General features: G+C 39.2%; 1 protein-coding gene across 8 annotated transcripts in view; it reads right to left on the bottom strand.

Annotated features, from left to right (window-relative positions):
• The window catches only part of NAV3 (neuron navigator 3), a 570,381-nt gene that overhangs the window by 149,329 nt on the left and 404,535 nt on the right, over positions 1 to 16,517 (bottom strand). For all 8 annotated transcript variants that reach the window (XM_019803871.2, XM_002923310.4, XM_034644498.1 and 5 more), the window contains 2 exons: positions 8,133 to 8,241; positions 7,053 to 7,436 (listed from right to left, as the gene is read on the bottom strand). In XM_019803871.2, the coding sequence (XP_019659430.1) occupies positions 7,053 to 7,436; positions 8,133 to 8,241 (493 nt within the window). The remainder of the gene's footprint in view (positions 1 to 7,052; positions 7,437 to 8,132; positions 8,242 to 16,517) is intronic.

Genomic DNA, 16,517 nt, shown 5'->3' with positions numbered 1-16,517 from the left:
TATTTTGTGTTTGGGCCATATGACTTAAAGTAGAATTTTAGGTTATATTCTGACCCAACTATTTATACCGTGACAACTGCAGATAACTTCAATTTCCACCCAATTAAAATATGTAACTTTCTCCCCAATTTTCTAGCAAGTTCCTTTTTTGTTTCATAAACGGAGACTTTTTCAGAGACTCATTATAAGTAACAGGCCTTCCTTTGACTAATTCCTAATTACTGGCAGATTCACATCCCCAAGTGTTTAAAGTAATTTCAAAAAGAGAAGAAAGAGATAAGTCTTTACATGCTTCAGGAAATTTTGAATTCTCAGAATGCTGATTAACTAGTTTTCTGAGTTCTATCTAAGGTACATGAGAAAATGAAACTCCATTCCCATTCACTTCATGACATCCCTTGTGGTTACATGAGGAAAAAAAAAATCTTAAATTAAACACCTTCATTCATTACTATGTCTTTTGAGCTCTCTGTCCCTTGAATCACTGAAACATACTTTTAAAAATTGGGAACAGAAAATTAACTTTGTGACTCAATTTTTTCATGAACTGTAGCACAGATGTTTCAATGCCCTTTTTTCTCACTTAAAACATCACCAAATTAAAATTCCCCTGGGACGTCTCTAGTCCTCTCATCTTCCCAGCTTTTTTTTTTTTTTTTTTTAAGGCTTTTTTTAAATTTTTTTAAAGATTTTATTTATTTGACAGAGAGAGATAGGCAGCCAGCGAGAGAAGGAACACAAGCAGGGGGAGTGGGAGAGGAAGAAGCAGGCTCATAGCAGAGGAGCCTGATGTGGGACTCGATCCCAGGACTCTAGGATCACGCCCTGAGCCGAAGGCAGACGCTTAACGACTGAGCCACCCAGGCGCCCCATCTTCCCAGCTTTTAATTCTAGGCTGAGGCATCGGGCTACGTCCTATAGATGTCAATAAGTTTTCTGTGTAAACTGGTGAGCACTGAAGAGCAGCACACCGTGGGATGTCCTCCACACAGTACCCCTCATCACGGTTGAGCTGAGACCAGCCATACGGCCTGCTGATCACGCCTACTCACTTCCCACCCAGGGGACAGAACTCTGAGTCTTTCTTTAAATTTCAGTATTCTGGACTCTGCCACAGGAAAGAGGAGATGTCTAATGCCCAACAGCTCAACATCACCAGGAGAAGTTTTCATACAGGATTTGTGGGGTTTTTAGCTTTTCTTTAAATATAATGGTGAAGGGTATTAAGGAGGGCATGCATTGCATGGGGCACTGGGTGTTATACGCAAACAATGAATCATGGAACACTACATCAAAAACTAAGGATGTACTGTATGGTGACTAACATATCATAATAAAAAATTTAATAAATAAATAAATATACTGAGTATGGATGTCAACATAAAACACGAGGACCACTGATGCATATTTAAATGGGCTCATTTGTGAAACAATCCAAGACTTCATTTAAAAGACTGATAGGGAACAAAAATGAAGGAAGTCTGAATTGGGTTTCCATTGAAGCATGAAACAAGTAGGAAGGACAATGGACATAACTTTTTTTTTCCTCATGAGTGAATTCAGCAGAAACTACCCAGCTTTCATCAATAACTTCCTCTTCCTTCTGGGCATGCAGCTGAACCATCTTTCCTGGCCTCTCTTCTAGTTAGATGTGGCCATCCAGCTGTTTAGGATAAGGGAATGTGTGCAGAAGTCACCTGCACCACTTGTAGGCCTGGTACATATGAAGTAGTCTCACACCAAGATTCTTCCTCTCTTCTGCCACCTGCTTGTTGAAAACCAATGCCCAGGGTGACACTGGAAAGCTGGTGGGATAGTATCAGAATTACTCACTTCAGCCTTGTTCTCTGAGAGACTATATGGTGTACATTCCCAACTGAAGGCCAGAAACACCAGCGAGGGTTTTATGTGAAGGAGAAATGAAATGTTAAGTTATGAGATTTTGAGATTTCTTGTTTACAGAAGTTACTGTTAACTAATACAGCTAGACTCTTAGAAAATATAAAATACTTCTGAGTATAGGTATGCCTGTAGTATATATTATTATATACAGAACCCAGTTGTTTTAAAAAATTGCCTTAAGAAAAAACTACTAATCTAAGAATGTATAACACATCCTTACTTACAAACATGTGTATATATTAGTCATTCATTCAATGAACAAATGAACACCTATAAAAATATAAAAAACATTTGCATGGAAGTCACATGACGCTTTGCCTATATTGCTCAGTACTGCCCACACTGTCCCAAAATGCTGCTTGGCATACAGAATGAACTCAGAAATATATTTGGATACATACACACATACATACTTCAGCTCAGGATCCTTCTTCTCACTATTTTCCCAGAAGTCCTCACGGTCTCCTATAATTTCCACTACCTTCTGTATGAGACCACAATCTCCATCATNAATGAACTCAGAAATATATTTGGATACATACACACATACATACTTCAGCTCAGGATCCTTCTTCTCACTATTCTTTTCCCAGAAGTCCTCACGGTCTCCTATAATTTCCACTACCTTCTGTATGAGACCACAATCTCCATCAGATGGCTACCCTGGAAACTACTGCTATTTCAACTTACACTGCAATGTCTCCAACTCTACGATTCTAACTCTACACTCATCACCTTCCCTCCACTTTCTCAAAAAAAAAAAATTGTCTCTTTTTCTGCCTATTTTCTCTAAAGGTATAATTTCCTATCTCCGGTGCTTACAAAATGAGCATCTTATCTGAATTCTCTGCCTCTCTCAAGCCCTTGTGAGTAGCCTATCATTATTTCTATAAATTTCTCCTCTGTGGTAGCTCCCATAATAATTTTTTTCTCTCCATTCCTCCCCATCAAGGCTACTCCCACATTTCTGGCCTAATAGACCTTGGACCTGAAGTTTTGCAGTAGTGTCAGAAATCTAACACCAGAGCTTCTCCTCTTAGTCCATTTTGCGGATTTCCCCTAAAGGAGACTTTCAAAAATCAACATCAGGCCCTATTCTGTGACTGTTAACTAATCTTTAAGAAACAATGCTTCCCACTGTTCAGAGTACATGGTTTAAACTTCTTAGTATAATGATTGAGGCCCATCACAGTAGACACTATCTCTCAAAATTAAATATTTAGATTTCATGAGTCTTGGTTAAGGGAAAGGTCAGTGAATGTCATCCAATCCAATTGTCCTTCTGATTTTGAAAATTATATTTTAGTCAAGCTCAGTGAATGACAGTCTTTCTACAATATTTCTCCTTTTCTTACAAATATTGTCTTAATGTATTTCTCTCCTCTATAGCTATTTAAATCAGAGAGTATAATTAAACTATTTCCCTTTCTTATTCCTTCCTTTCTATCTCATGGCTGGATTTAGTACTTTCTCCTTATCCTGAGGTTTTAATCTATATGAAACTCCTGAAATTACTCACACATTGCATTGTCAATGTCCATTGATTTCTGATTTAAACTGCTCCCAAGATATGCTTTCTCTCCCCAGATAAGCATTTTGTGTGTATATAAATAGTCAATCCTCATTATTCACAAACTCCATCGCTACAGATTTGCTTACTTGCTAAAATTTATAAATCAATAACTGCAACACTTTCATGGTCATTCATGGACAGGTGCAGAGCAACAAAAAGTTTGAGTTGCCCATGAGGACATTCCCAGCTGAGGTCAAATAAGGTGACATTCTGCCCTCTTGATTCAACTCTCCTACTGTTAATGGGTCCTTTTCACAGGCTCTTTAGAGATACATTTTCCGCATTTTTGTGCTCCCTGTTGGAGATTCTGCTGTTTAAAATGCCCCCCAGGTGTGGTGCTGAAGTGCTCTTGTGTTCCTAAGTGTAGGAAGGCTGTGGTGTGTCCTATGGAAAATTTTGTGTTAGATAAGCTTCATTCAGGCATGAATTACAGTGCTGCAAAGGCATGAGCTCAATGTTAATGAATCTACAATATGTATTAACTCACAAATAAGGTGGCTTTAAATTGAAATACACATAAAACAAGATTATATTCTGATGAGTTGACAAAAATGTTGTAACCCAAAGCTCACAGGAAGTACATCTGTATTTCCCTTAGGAGCAATGGTTCAGTATTCACTAATTCAGTGTATGTGGTGATTACTGCAAATAATGAGATAGACTGCCTGCATGTGAGTGTATGTGTGTATTATGTGTATATGTATATATATGTGTGTGTGTGTGTATACATTAATATGTGCATATATATGTGTGAACATAAATATGCTATATTTATGTATATAGTTAAATCTTTATCTGGGGGTGGGAAGGGGGGGTCTCTCTGTGCCTCTGCCACTTCCTGGGCCCATGCTCGGAGAGCAGTCGTCAAACCGTGTGGCGGTTCATGGTTTATGGCTACACCAAGCTGAGAGCCCACTCCTGGAATCACTGATTGCAGCCGGCTTCCCCGCTCTGATGCCTGAGAACTCTGAAGGATTCAGGCACCCCCAGTCTTCCTGTGACCCCGAGAATCTTGAGACCACACTGTCCCACCTAGGATTCCACCCACTTCACCACCTGACTCATGAACAAATGCTCAACATCACTTGGCATCAGGGAAATACAAATCAAAACCACAATGAGATACCACCTCACACCAGTCAGAATGGCTAAAATTAACAAGTCAGGAAATGACAGATGTTGGCGAGGATATAGAGAAAGGGGAACCCTCCTACACTGTTGGTGGGAAAGCAAGCTGGTGCAGCCACTCTGGAAAATAGTATGGAGGTTCTTCAAGAAGTTAAAAATAGAGCTACACTACGATCCAGTAATTGCACTACTAGGCATTTACCCAAAGGACACAACATTGTGATCTGAAGGGGCACCTGCACCCCAATATTTATAGCAGCAATGTCCACAACAGCCAAACTATGGAAAGAGCCCAGATGTTCATCAACAGATGAATGGATAAAGAAGATATGGTGTGTATATACAATGGAATACTACTCGGCCATCAAAACAGATGAAATCTTGCCATTTCCAATGACTTGGATGGAACTAGAGGGTATTATGCTAAGTGAAATAAGTCAATCAGTGAAAGACAATTATCATATGATCTCACTCATACGTAGAATTTAAGAAACAAAAGCAGAAGATCATAGGGAAAGGGAAGGAAAAACAAATCAAGGTGAAATCAGAGAGGGAGACAAATCATAAGAGACTCAACCATAGGAAAAAAACTGAGAATTGCTGGAGGGGAGGGAGTGGAGGGATCGGGTTACTGGGTGACGGGCATTAAGGAGGACAGGTGATGTGATGAGCATTGGATATTATATAAGCCTGATGAATCACTGAACTCTACCTCTGAAACCAATAATATACTATATGTTAATTAATTGAATTTAAATTAAAAAAATTAATCTTCATCCAGTAGTGAATATAAAAACACACATGCTCTAATTTAAAGAGATGAAGAAAGAAAAAAGGAGGACATAGGAGTGAGAGTGGAAACAGTGGGTGAGAAAAGGAGAAGACATGAGAAAAAGTTCATGCCTTGGGTGTTCTTGTGCTTCCATTATGTTCCCTGAACTGGGTATCCCCTCCTAGGTGGTATTTATGTACAAAAATGATAACAAAAACATTCACAAGTTAGTTGTGATTATTAATGATAATAAATGGAATTATGATGCTGATGACAAACTTACTCAACACTCATACTGTGACAGGCTGCGAGTTAGTATAATTTTGTGTGTTATTTCCTTAATTCCTAATAATTTTGTGGAGATTCTGCAATTTTATCCTGATTACAGAAAACAAACAAAAAAAGAGTTTGGATAAATTAAGCCCCCAAGGGGTCCACAGATAGCAAATTGTAGAAAGGAATTTAAATTGGACTCTGACTCCAGTGGCATCTCAACTACTTCCTCCCCTAACTGATCGCAATCTGTCTCCTGAATTCTAAACTGTTGGAATTTCACCATCTGGGAAGGGGCAACTACAAAAGCCCTGGATCTGAGATTATCACAGCAGAGCTGTACATCTGATCTAAACCTCTTCTGTATTTTTTTTTAGGTCTGTCACCTTTCAAATAATCTTTTCTTTTTTCTTTTCTTCTTTTCCTTTCTTTCATGAATGAAGTCAGGAAGGGTTACTCATAGAGAAGAATGCTTTCTGGTCCTCTCAGATGTATAAGGACAAAAAGTAGGTCAAAACCCTAAATTTAGGGTTTTGGGAAAACATGAAAATTATAAAATTGATTTGGGAGGTTTTTCCTTGCATTATAGAGCCAAGGTTTTGAAGTAAGATCCATGTGAGTTCTAATGCAAGTCTCACCTTTCCTTAGCATTATACAATTGTGGCCAATTAGGATCAGTTTTCATATCTGTAAGGAATTACAATTATTTATAGAAGTAGCTTTAATAGAGTGTCCTATTGCTTCCATTGGGGCTCATTCTCAGATTGATTCAAAATTGAAAATAGATTTTCAGATTGAACTAAAAATTCCACATTGCCAAAATCTTAAAGAGTTTTATAATCACAACATTTTTGGGGATTATAATAGAAAACAGAAGAAGAACAAAGGCTAAGATTTTTTTTAAATCTGATACCATCAAAAGATATAGAAACTCTCAATTCTAAAATGCTTTTCCCTCGTTAGACTGGAGGTACATAATTGAAGAATACTAGAAAATATTTGTCCTCAAAGAAGTTAGAGGCAGCTTTGACAAGCCAAATTAAAAAAAAAAAAAATTCCAGCAGCTCAGCAAAACTCCTCCTGTCCCCTTCCCACGTCTTTCACTACAAAATCTGTGACTTAAGAAGTGTGTGAAAATCACTCCAAAAAGCACAGGGCACATTTGGTTCTCTAAACTAACAATAGAAAGATTTAAGGGCTTACAATGAAAAGATTTTATAGAAGATTTATATATTTTACTTTTCATGAATGAGAAGAATGGGCCTGATACACCCCAAGCCACCTTTGATTTATCACGTTTTCTAATAACTTTGTGAGCTAACCTAATTACTCTTTCTCCAGCTAATTCATCTTAGAACACTTTCCCTGTTTGTGTAGTGCTGGTAGAGACCAAAGGCCACTTACCCACTGTTGATGTCATCAGCCCTGAGACTCTTCCCAAGGATATCACCGTCACTCATATATCCACCAACGTCAACTTCAGAAGACATGTCCAGGTCACTGCTTGCTTTCTCACTCATGTCAATCTGGGATATGTTTCCCAGTCGAGAGACAGCTGCTCGACGGAGAGGTGTTGTGTACATGAACCTCGAGGGGTCTGTGTGGATGAATCGGCTGGTACCACTGCGAGGGTAGCCAGCCCCTAGGGAGGGAGCATCTCCAGCCTGAAGCCGAGGGCACGCCTGACCCAACCTCCAGGTCATGGGAGTGGGTCGGCTTGTCAAGTTGGGTATGGTCCTTCCATTCACTTCTGTTGTCACAGTGCTGTCAAATGTTGTCTCCAGGGTGCTGGCAAACAAATGAAGAAAGAACTATACTCAGATTCCCTTGGGATCATAGACCAAGAATACATGAAGATGGGAAAGGCTAGGGCTGAGTCATTTCTTAGAAGTATGTCATTTTCATGAAAGTCAAATTATGCTTTCATGATGAGATGCAAAACACTTCTGCAGATGTCAAAGTGTGGGATGGGGCATTCATTTGAAGTTTGCTGTTTTGCTTTTTTGCTTTTGAAAGAAAGGCCATTGTTGCATTTTAGATAAAGCAAAATTTTATTTCACAGTTTCAACAAACCGTTCATCTAACACCAATGGCTTCCCGGAACTATTCCCGGAGATTGAGTACAATTAAGTTTCAGAGTCTCTCTATACCCCCCACCCCCACTCCCACCCCAAATGCATTTCAACTGAGACTTCTGCCCAGTGTTGTTTGTCACGGGCATGGAAATCTAACTGGTAGCGATGGCGGTAGTTTCAGTAGCTAATTCAGTTTGAAAGAGACACTCCGTGGAAGAAGAGATGGATGGGAGAAAAAAGTCCCTGGGTATGTGCTAAGAAGTCACCAGCTGAATGTCATGTAAAATTTAAATGAGAAAATAGTAAGAGAACATTAAATTCTTTCTTTATCCTTATAAGTAAGGTTAAGCGCTTGGTTGTCATTTTTTTCCTTATTGTCCCAAAGATATATAGAATTGAGAAAAAAAACCTGTGGCTTATCTGGGTCCCACGAAGACTGGACATAGTCTCCTCTAAATTTTGCCTCAAATCCGCTATGTTTTTAACTGTTCTCATTCTTCTTGTTTCAGGGTCTTCACCTAGAAAAGTAACATAATAATGTATTTGTCAGTCAAGTCATTTACTGGTCTCAGAATATCTGTACACATAGATAAGTAATATAAATTCCTCTCCTTAAAAATACAATAATGGTAGGAAATTCCAAATGCCTGCTATCTAAAAATAGTAATTCTTCTTTCTACATTCACATTCAATAAAACGTGAATAGAAACAAATGTAACATTACAAGTAACAATTGATAAGGAGTGATGATAATACAATAATACTTTGTAGATCCATGACCTTAATAATTGCAAAGTGACAGTGATTAATTCAGAAATATATTCTATAGTAACTCCATATTACTGAGCTTAATTTAAAAATCTGAAATTATTTGGATCCTAATTAATCTCATAATTACCTATCTCTAGGTCTAGTCAGAATAGTAAGATAAACTTACCTTGTAGCAATTACACATTGGGACTCTGGGGAATAAGGTAGAGGCCTTTTCTTACAGAAGCAATACCTTTGTAAGTCTTCTATTAACATTGGATGGCTTTATTTTTAAATATTTCCACTTTCTGCAGGGATTCACAACATCCACCTGTGACACTAGAGTTCCAGGAAAGTCCCTGCCCATGTGTTTAATAGGCAGGAAACCAGCAGCTCCGCCAGTGTGACAAATGCTGGCCTTGCTCAACCACTACCTGTCATTTGGAGGCAGAGGTGCCATTAAACCAGTTTGATTATGGACATGTAATACTTCCAGGCCAGTGGCCATCTGAAACTGGCCTATCTGGATACTGAGAAGAACATGGCGGAGGCAGTAAGAAGAAGTACGAGAAATTTTAATAAGAAAGAAAAATGAAGGAGGAAAGGAAGGGAGGGAAGATGGGAGGTAGGAGAACGGATGGCCTAAGGGGTGGAAAGTCATGAGAAGGAGAGGGGAAAAGGAGAGGGCAAAAGAAGGGGATGATGGGAAAGAGAAGGGAATGAAAGGAAAGGAAAAACAGAAAGGAAAGTGAAGGTAGGAAAGAGCATATATTAAACTCCTGTATGAAAACTGTCACACAAACAAGTCAAGATTCATACCTACAGTCTGTTTCAAGAATACTGGTAGATATTTAACTTGTTCATTTTCTTCCACAGAATTCATGCCAGATTAAAAATATATACAGAGCAAATACACCCACTTAACATGTATAATGTAATTATAGAGTTGGTAGGGATTTCAAAGCATGTCTCACCTTACCCCTCAGCCAGTGAGGGAAGTCATCTATGCCTCACTTGGGAGATAGCCATGTGTCTCTACCTGAAACCTCTAAGACTGGAGAGGCATCCTCTCCAGGAAGAGATGGCTCCTTCTACTATTGGACAGGTCTAATTGTGAAAACACTTCTGAGGATGAATAGTTTGCCTCCCTTTCATTTCCATCCAGTGGTCCTAGGAGCTGCAGAAGGTGATTGAACAACTCTATACTACCTTCACCATGACCCTCAGAGACTGGAAGACACCAACTGCCCTTTCCTCTATTTTCTTCTTCAGCCAAACATCACTACATTGTTCGTTTTTCCTCATCCCGGGTAGTTGCCAAAACAACCACCATTCTGCTGCCAGTCTGTAAATCTCTACTTTTTAATTGACAAAATACACAAACAATTAAAATATGCTTAACAATAACATTATTACTTCAAACTTAGAAAGTATGAAAAATGTCTTTAAATACATTGTCAAGATAGAAAAATATGTGTTGTACCCTCATGCACATGACATAAACTTTTCCTACATTGATTCAAGGCATGAAATCCTCAACCTTATCAATTAACATCACTTTAAGCCTCAGAACTGTTAATAACCCTTGAGATTCTAATCATAATCTCTCTGGAACTTCTTCCCGTCCTTCTCAAAAATATAAAGGCATATTTGAGAAACGGCTAGGAAGAAGCCTACTTTTTACTTCCAAATAATCTGGTAAAACCCTGAAGATAAAGAAGGAGAATGTAAGGAAAATCTTAAAGGGCAAAATATCATTACAGCCAAAGGAAAGGCAGAGGTGATTGGAGAGATTTTGCTCCAAGTGGGCAAAAGAAATAGTGAAGAATGAGACAAAATGGAAGAAGCACAAAGGCCAGTATCAGAATATAAGATTTCATACAGTAACAAGCCTAAGTTTCTAAGTGATGGTAAGAATTGACAAGTCTTAAAGGAGGGAAGTATTGAGATGACCTTTATTGGAGGGAGGAGGGATTATAGTTATTGACCTTACACGAGGCCATAGAATATACCATTACACATCCCTGTCCTTGGGCCCCTTCCCTCTGTGAGAACTCTTATACAGTACAAGTTGCATCTCAACCACTTGTCAACTGCCAGGATATTAATAGCATTGATATTTGAATTATTTTCAATACCTTCTTAATATAAATTATAGGAACATTGTATTTTTAGACATTCCATTTCACTAAATGTTTTTTCACATCTTCATATTTTAAATGTCCTTCTTCTGGGGTTCCTGGGCGACTCCGGTGGTTAAACCTCTTGGTTTCAGCTCAGGTCATGATCTCATAGGTTGTGGGATCGAGCCCCACGCAGAGCCTGCAGCCTGAGTCAGGCTCCCCACTCAGCACGGAGTATGCTTGAAGATTCTCTCCCTCTGCCCCTCCCCACCCCCATGCTTAGTCTCTCTCAAATATGTAATATATCTAAATAAATAAATAAATAAATAAATAAAAATATCCTTTTTCCAATCCAACAGGCATCTTAGACCCTTGGTTTTTCCAACTGCATCCATTTTTGTTTATATAGCTTCTCTCATATTTCAGAACCACAACCTCCTTTCCTCCTTTGGTTTTATTCATCACATTATTCACTCATATGTCACTGCACTGTTCAAGACAATCAGACAAATGGATATTTTCCTCCCAGTCCTTATTGAGCAAAACTTAATTGCTGCCTCATTCATATTATGGAAGACAACAACCAACTCAAAATTTATTGCAGTGAATGTTTTCAATGACTTAGAAAAGTCAAAATGCAATTAAATACACTACAAACCCCTTTAGGATTACACAAATCTGAAACATCCTATAAATTTGTATCCAAATGATGTCTAGAAGATTGGGGGAGGGAAGGGAATCTCAACTGAAAAGGCCAAATGTAAAAGAATAAGTACAATGACACATTTAGTAACAAATAAAAGTTAGGAGAAAAAAAATATATATGACAAATTCATTCAGTCATAAAAGTGTTTTATCTCCTCTCACTTCCATAATCTCAAAGCCACTAAGGCTCAGCTGAGACCTACTCTTTGCCCCACTTATAGAGGACACTTAATAAGCAATGAGAAAGCAGTTTACAACCATGTTAAAAACTCAAAGTGAATTCCAGAATATACCATTTTGGAAAATGTGTGTAAGCCCTTACTATCCCGTCTGACACTCAGGAGGCTTCCTTTAGGAAAAATAGTGGTTTCTACATTTTTGCTTAGGGGTAGATGGGCCACTTAATCTGTGTGGTCCCGCTCATACTTTTTAGGCTTTAATTATATACATTGTAATCAACACTGCCAGCACTGTCATCTTTTAATAGGAAGTCAAATTATATATGAATGAACCTGATTCATAGAGAATTATATCCTCTACACCATCTACCTTGCAAATGTTATTATTTAGAGTACAGCTGTCAGATTTATTTTGAGAACCCTAATTTTATAGATGACCCCAACAGTGATTTGGATGGAAATTTTTCAAACCCTCTTAAGTCAGATACTTTGGACAGAAAATAGCCAAAACATAGCCAATTACCTTTTAAATATTCTCCTATATAGTTATAGTGCAGACCGTTGTCTGATCTATTAGGATGCTAAAGATTAAAGAGTTGAACTCAAGGAAGCTTGCCTAAAAATTAACTTGGAAGAGGCCATTTTGAGTCAGAAGCAGAACCCAGTCAAGCACGTGGCAGAAATCCTGAAATTCCTCTGTGCTCTGGGCTTGGATTTATTTACCAACTTAACATGCATCATTATTTAGGAAATTGCTTTGGAGTGCTTCATTATCCTGGTATGATTATTCATGTCAAAACTATTTGAATAAATTCTTCCTTACTTTTTCATTTGCATTTTTGAATACTGCATAAGTTGGGGTGGGGGAAGCCTTAAAAAGAATAATCCCATAAATATAATAAGCAGACGCTCAGTTTTAAAAACCATGGAATATACAGACTTCTATTGAGAGATTTTGCTCTGACAGTAATGCTCCAAGTTATTTATGCACAAAAAGGCATATATCATCTACACACCCACATACAGCATGGTATAATTTAACAGAGCAACCAACAAATACTGCCAGGGGACTGCTCTCTGTTCATAGCTTTGAGAATACTTATATACAAGGTACTTGGAACAAGATAAATGCTACTACTTTGAAGGCAAAAGATGAATATTATTTGATTCTGCAGTTTCAGAGGATCAAAAAAATAAAAAGATCCTTAAGGAGTAAGACCCCCTCTCATGCCTTTGTAGTGCATAGAGGTCTTTCATGAGAAACAGTTCATCACAGAAATCACACAATAGTGAAGAAGTAAATCTATGTCTGAGCACCTGGTGCATTCAGATTCTGATTCAAAAATCACTATTCCCACAACTGTGAAACAGTACTCTGTTAAAGTCAAACTGACATGAAAAATTGACCAATATTTGCCTCTGTTGTCTCTCTAAGCTATCTTCTTCTAACGCTGGTTCACTAAGATTCCAGAAAGCCTCATCAAACATCTGGTAACAGGAAGGTCTACACAGAGAATAAAAACACATCTACATTTAGCATCAGTTGTATGAACCAGAAACAAAGAGATCACCAGTCAGGTTTAATTCTTTCGTCTTACATGAAGTTTTCTTGTAAGCATATATATTAGCAAAATATGATGTGGTCAATGGTTTAAAACTTCTGGATTTTCGAAAAAGGGACTGTGTGATGTAAATGCACTTCGGCAGAACACTAAATTAGACATAGCAACTAAAATGGATACAGTTTGCCTATTTAGGCAGCAGCAAAGTCCAAACTGAAACAAAATAGAAGACTCATTTCAGATATCTTCATATCTTGTTAATTAAAGATTATGTCAGAAGTTATTACTGAGACTTATGTCATCAAAAAGGCCCACCTTGTAAAGTATAAAAATAGTTCACAGTCATCAACACAGCAGTTTAAATAGTTACAATGTACAAGTTCAGGAGAATTTTTTGCCAAACACCAAAAAAAAAAAAAAAGCAATGCGTGAATAAAGCTGTCAAAAGATGTCTCTGCATTTCTAAAAGTGTTACTAGCATGCATGGTGCTTGTCACGGAGGTACAAATGAGGGCCATCTATCTGGATACCACTGAGGCAGCAGAAGAAACTGACTACAAGAAATTTACCCAAGAGGCCCTTCATTGTTCATTCCATATTGGTGGTGAGGTCACCTTGAGGGAAATTCAATAAATAGGTCCCGTTAATTACAAAGTAACAAACATGTTTGCAATTTTAAAATGTTAACACTCTTTTATGGATGTCTAGAATGTCCTGGATACCAGGCCAATAATGCCCAGGGCAGAATGCTGCTATTTATTTTCTCCAAGTAGACTTTACGACTGGTTCTCAAAGTTCAGCTTTACAAAGAAAATAATGGCAACAAGTAATTTAAAAAAAAATTTTTTTTGAGCCACTAGAGTTTTAAAAATCCAGTCAGGAGAATGGAAGCTATTTAGCTAATGCAAACGGGCAGCTCCTAAAAATTCCGTCCTCCTTTTGAGAAGAAATCTGACTTACCCAACAAATCAGTGTAAAGTGCCTGTTCCAGGTCACCCAGCATTGTGAGGATCACATCCTCATCCAGATGGGCCGTGCCTTCCCGCAGGCAGCTTTCTCCCTCCTCCTCAGCCCAGCTCCTGCTGATGCTGCTTTGCCTGGAGGACACGTTTTCATCTTCGGACCTGCTGTCTTCATCACTCTCGCCTTCCAGGCCTCTTCTGGAAGACCAGTCTTCTAAGCCCTCACTGCCCGACTGGCTGGCAGGCAGGAGGTTCCAGGTGCCCGGGCCACTGCCGTGGTACAGGGACTGCACAGAGCGCGAGAGAAATCTGGACAGCGAACGCCTCTCCACATAGTCGGATTCTCTCTGGCTGGCCTTTGCAGCATTTCCAAACCAGTTGGAAATGCGCACAGTGGGTCTCCTCTCCCCCTCGCTGGTCAGGGAAAGATTGGTGAGAGACTTCTGTTTCTGAAGGCAGGCTCCCTTTCTCCTTACTTCTTTGCTCCGAAACACAGAGAGTTCAGCCGGCCGCTGCATGGCTCTTCTAGGGGCTTCTTCTTTTCAACTAGACTTCATATTGTCTTCTTGCACAGAGAGAGCAACTGGCCTTTTTGGTTTTAATTAACACATGCACTTCAGTAAAAGCCCCAACAGGCGCCAACATTCACATAAGATTCTAGAGCGACAGTACAATTAATCAGTTGCCCACAATTGAGCTTGCCACGTTCTCTCTCTAATCAGCAGTACTTACAATCATTTTGCTTGAGTGTATCTGAAGCAGAAAAGAGTTCACCAAAGACACCGCTCCAGCTGAAAGTAGCAGAGGAAGCCCACTACGTTTTCCAGTCCTCATCCAATCACATGTCTCAGCAGCACGATGGGTCCACATCTCCCTCTACCACTTCTGTGTTCCCAAACGAGAGGTAGTGAGGCACCAGCGAGATCTCTCACGGTTTCTTTCTTTCTTTCTTTTTTTCCCCCTACCTCTCACCAGCCCTCCACTGATCTAGGTTCTGCAGCCCTTGACTCTAGATGAGCTGACACGATGCAGCATGTACCGCCTCCGCATTGGAGCCCCCTAAGAGCAGAAATGAAGCACTGGAGCCCTGTGCTGCATGAGCGGCTGGTGTTTTAGTATTCCACCTGCATTCTCAGATCTATGGCCCTTCCTTGCTGCTGCNCTCCCAAATGACAGGTAGTGAGGCACCAGCGATATCTCTCACGGTTTCTTTCTTTCTTTCTTTTTTTTTTTTCCCCCTACCTCTCACTAGCCCTCCACTGATCTAGGTCTGCAGCCCTTGACTCTAGATGAGCTGACACGATGCAGCACGTACCGCCTCCGCATTGGAGCCCCCTAAGAGCAGAAATGAAGCACTGGAGCCCCGTGCTGCATGAGCGGCTGGTGTTTTAGTATTCCACCTGCATTCTCAGATCTATGGCCCTTCCTTGCTGCTGCAGTGGATGCTGCTGGCTGCCATGGCAGCAAACATCCTGCTAAATTAAAACAGAAGCACGGAAGCGGCTGTCCAGCCTAGAATGCCACAGGTTTCAAAGCCAAGCCTGAACGAGATGCTACACTATTAACCCTATGCACGTTTAAATCACTCCTGGCCACCCGGCCCCAGACACGGACACAGATACACACACACACACACTCACTCACTCACTCACTCACACATTCTCTGACTCGGAGAATGACAGACTAATTCTCTATAGCTGCAGGCAGCTGAAGCAGACAGATCTGCCTTCTGAATGTTGGGATTTGTGCTGTAAAAGCACAAATCAAATTCAAGAGTGTAAAGGACCTAAAAAACGTAGCATGACACTCTCCACTGGCTGGCAGATAATGCTTTAAAGGGAAAGACCTCACTTCATCTTTCAAGGGCTTGTTATTCTGAAGCTGTTTAGTAAAATCCTAACATGACAATAAAAATCAAGATTTCTTCCTGCAAAAATTAGCAAAGAAAATAACTTGAGGGTTTTCCTCAGTATTTTCACTCAAAGCATATAATTAAAAGTTGATGGCCAAGTATGCAGTAAATAATGATGTCACAAAAAATATAAAATGCACATTATGTTTTTTGATACTGAGCATTTTTCTGGTCTAGTCCATAAACCTGCAGCAGCAGCAGCAGCTCTTTGTTTTTTAATATTTTAATAAAAACAGAAAACCTACAAGATAAATGTATTATATTTACCTTGTGCTGGTTGTGAATGCTCACCAGCACCTGGAAATTCTGATTTTAGGAAAACTTTTAAAACACTTATTAGGTCTAGTAGGGGCCATGTGTACCATTTAGAGTTAAGAAGAGCATTAAAAAATATTTTTTGAGATTTTTCTGCCTGTAAACATTCTATATGAGGAGGAAAGTGGAGAAATACATAGAAATATTTGTGCCATTAAAACTGACAAGTCTCCGTTATTTTCTGAACTAATATGATCAAATTACCTCTAAGTTTTCACTTTCTATTGCCTACCTCAACTAGGGGAAATGCCCAATTTCTTAACTATATAAATTAGCATTATAATAT

This window comes from Ailuropoda melanoleuca, chromosome 15, assembly GCF_002007445.2.
Source record: "Ailuropoda melanoleuca isolate Jingjing chromosome 15, ASM200744v2, whole genome shotgun sequence".
Taxonomy (NCBI): domain Eukaryota; kingdom Metazoa; phylum Chordata; class Mammalia; order Carnivora; family Ursidae; genus Ailuropoda; species Ailuropoda melanoleuca.
Note: the sequence above shows the minus strand (reverse complement) of the source record. Positions and strands in the feature narration are given on the sequence as shown.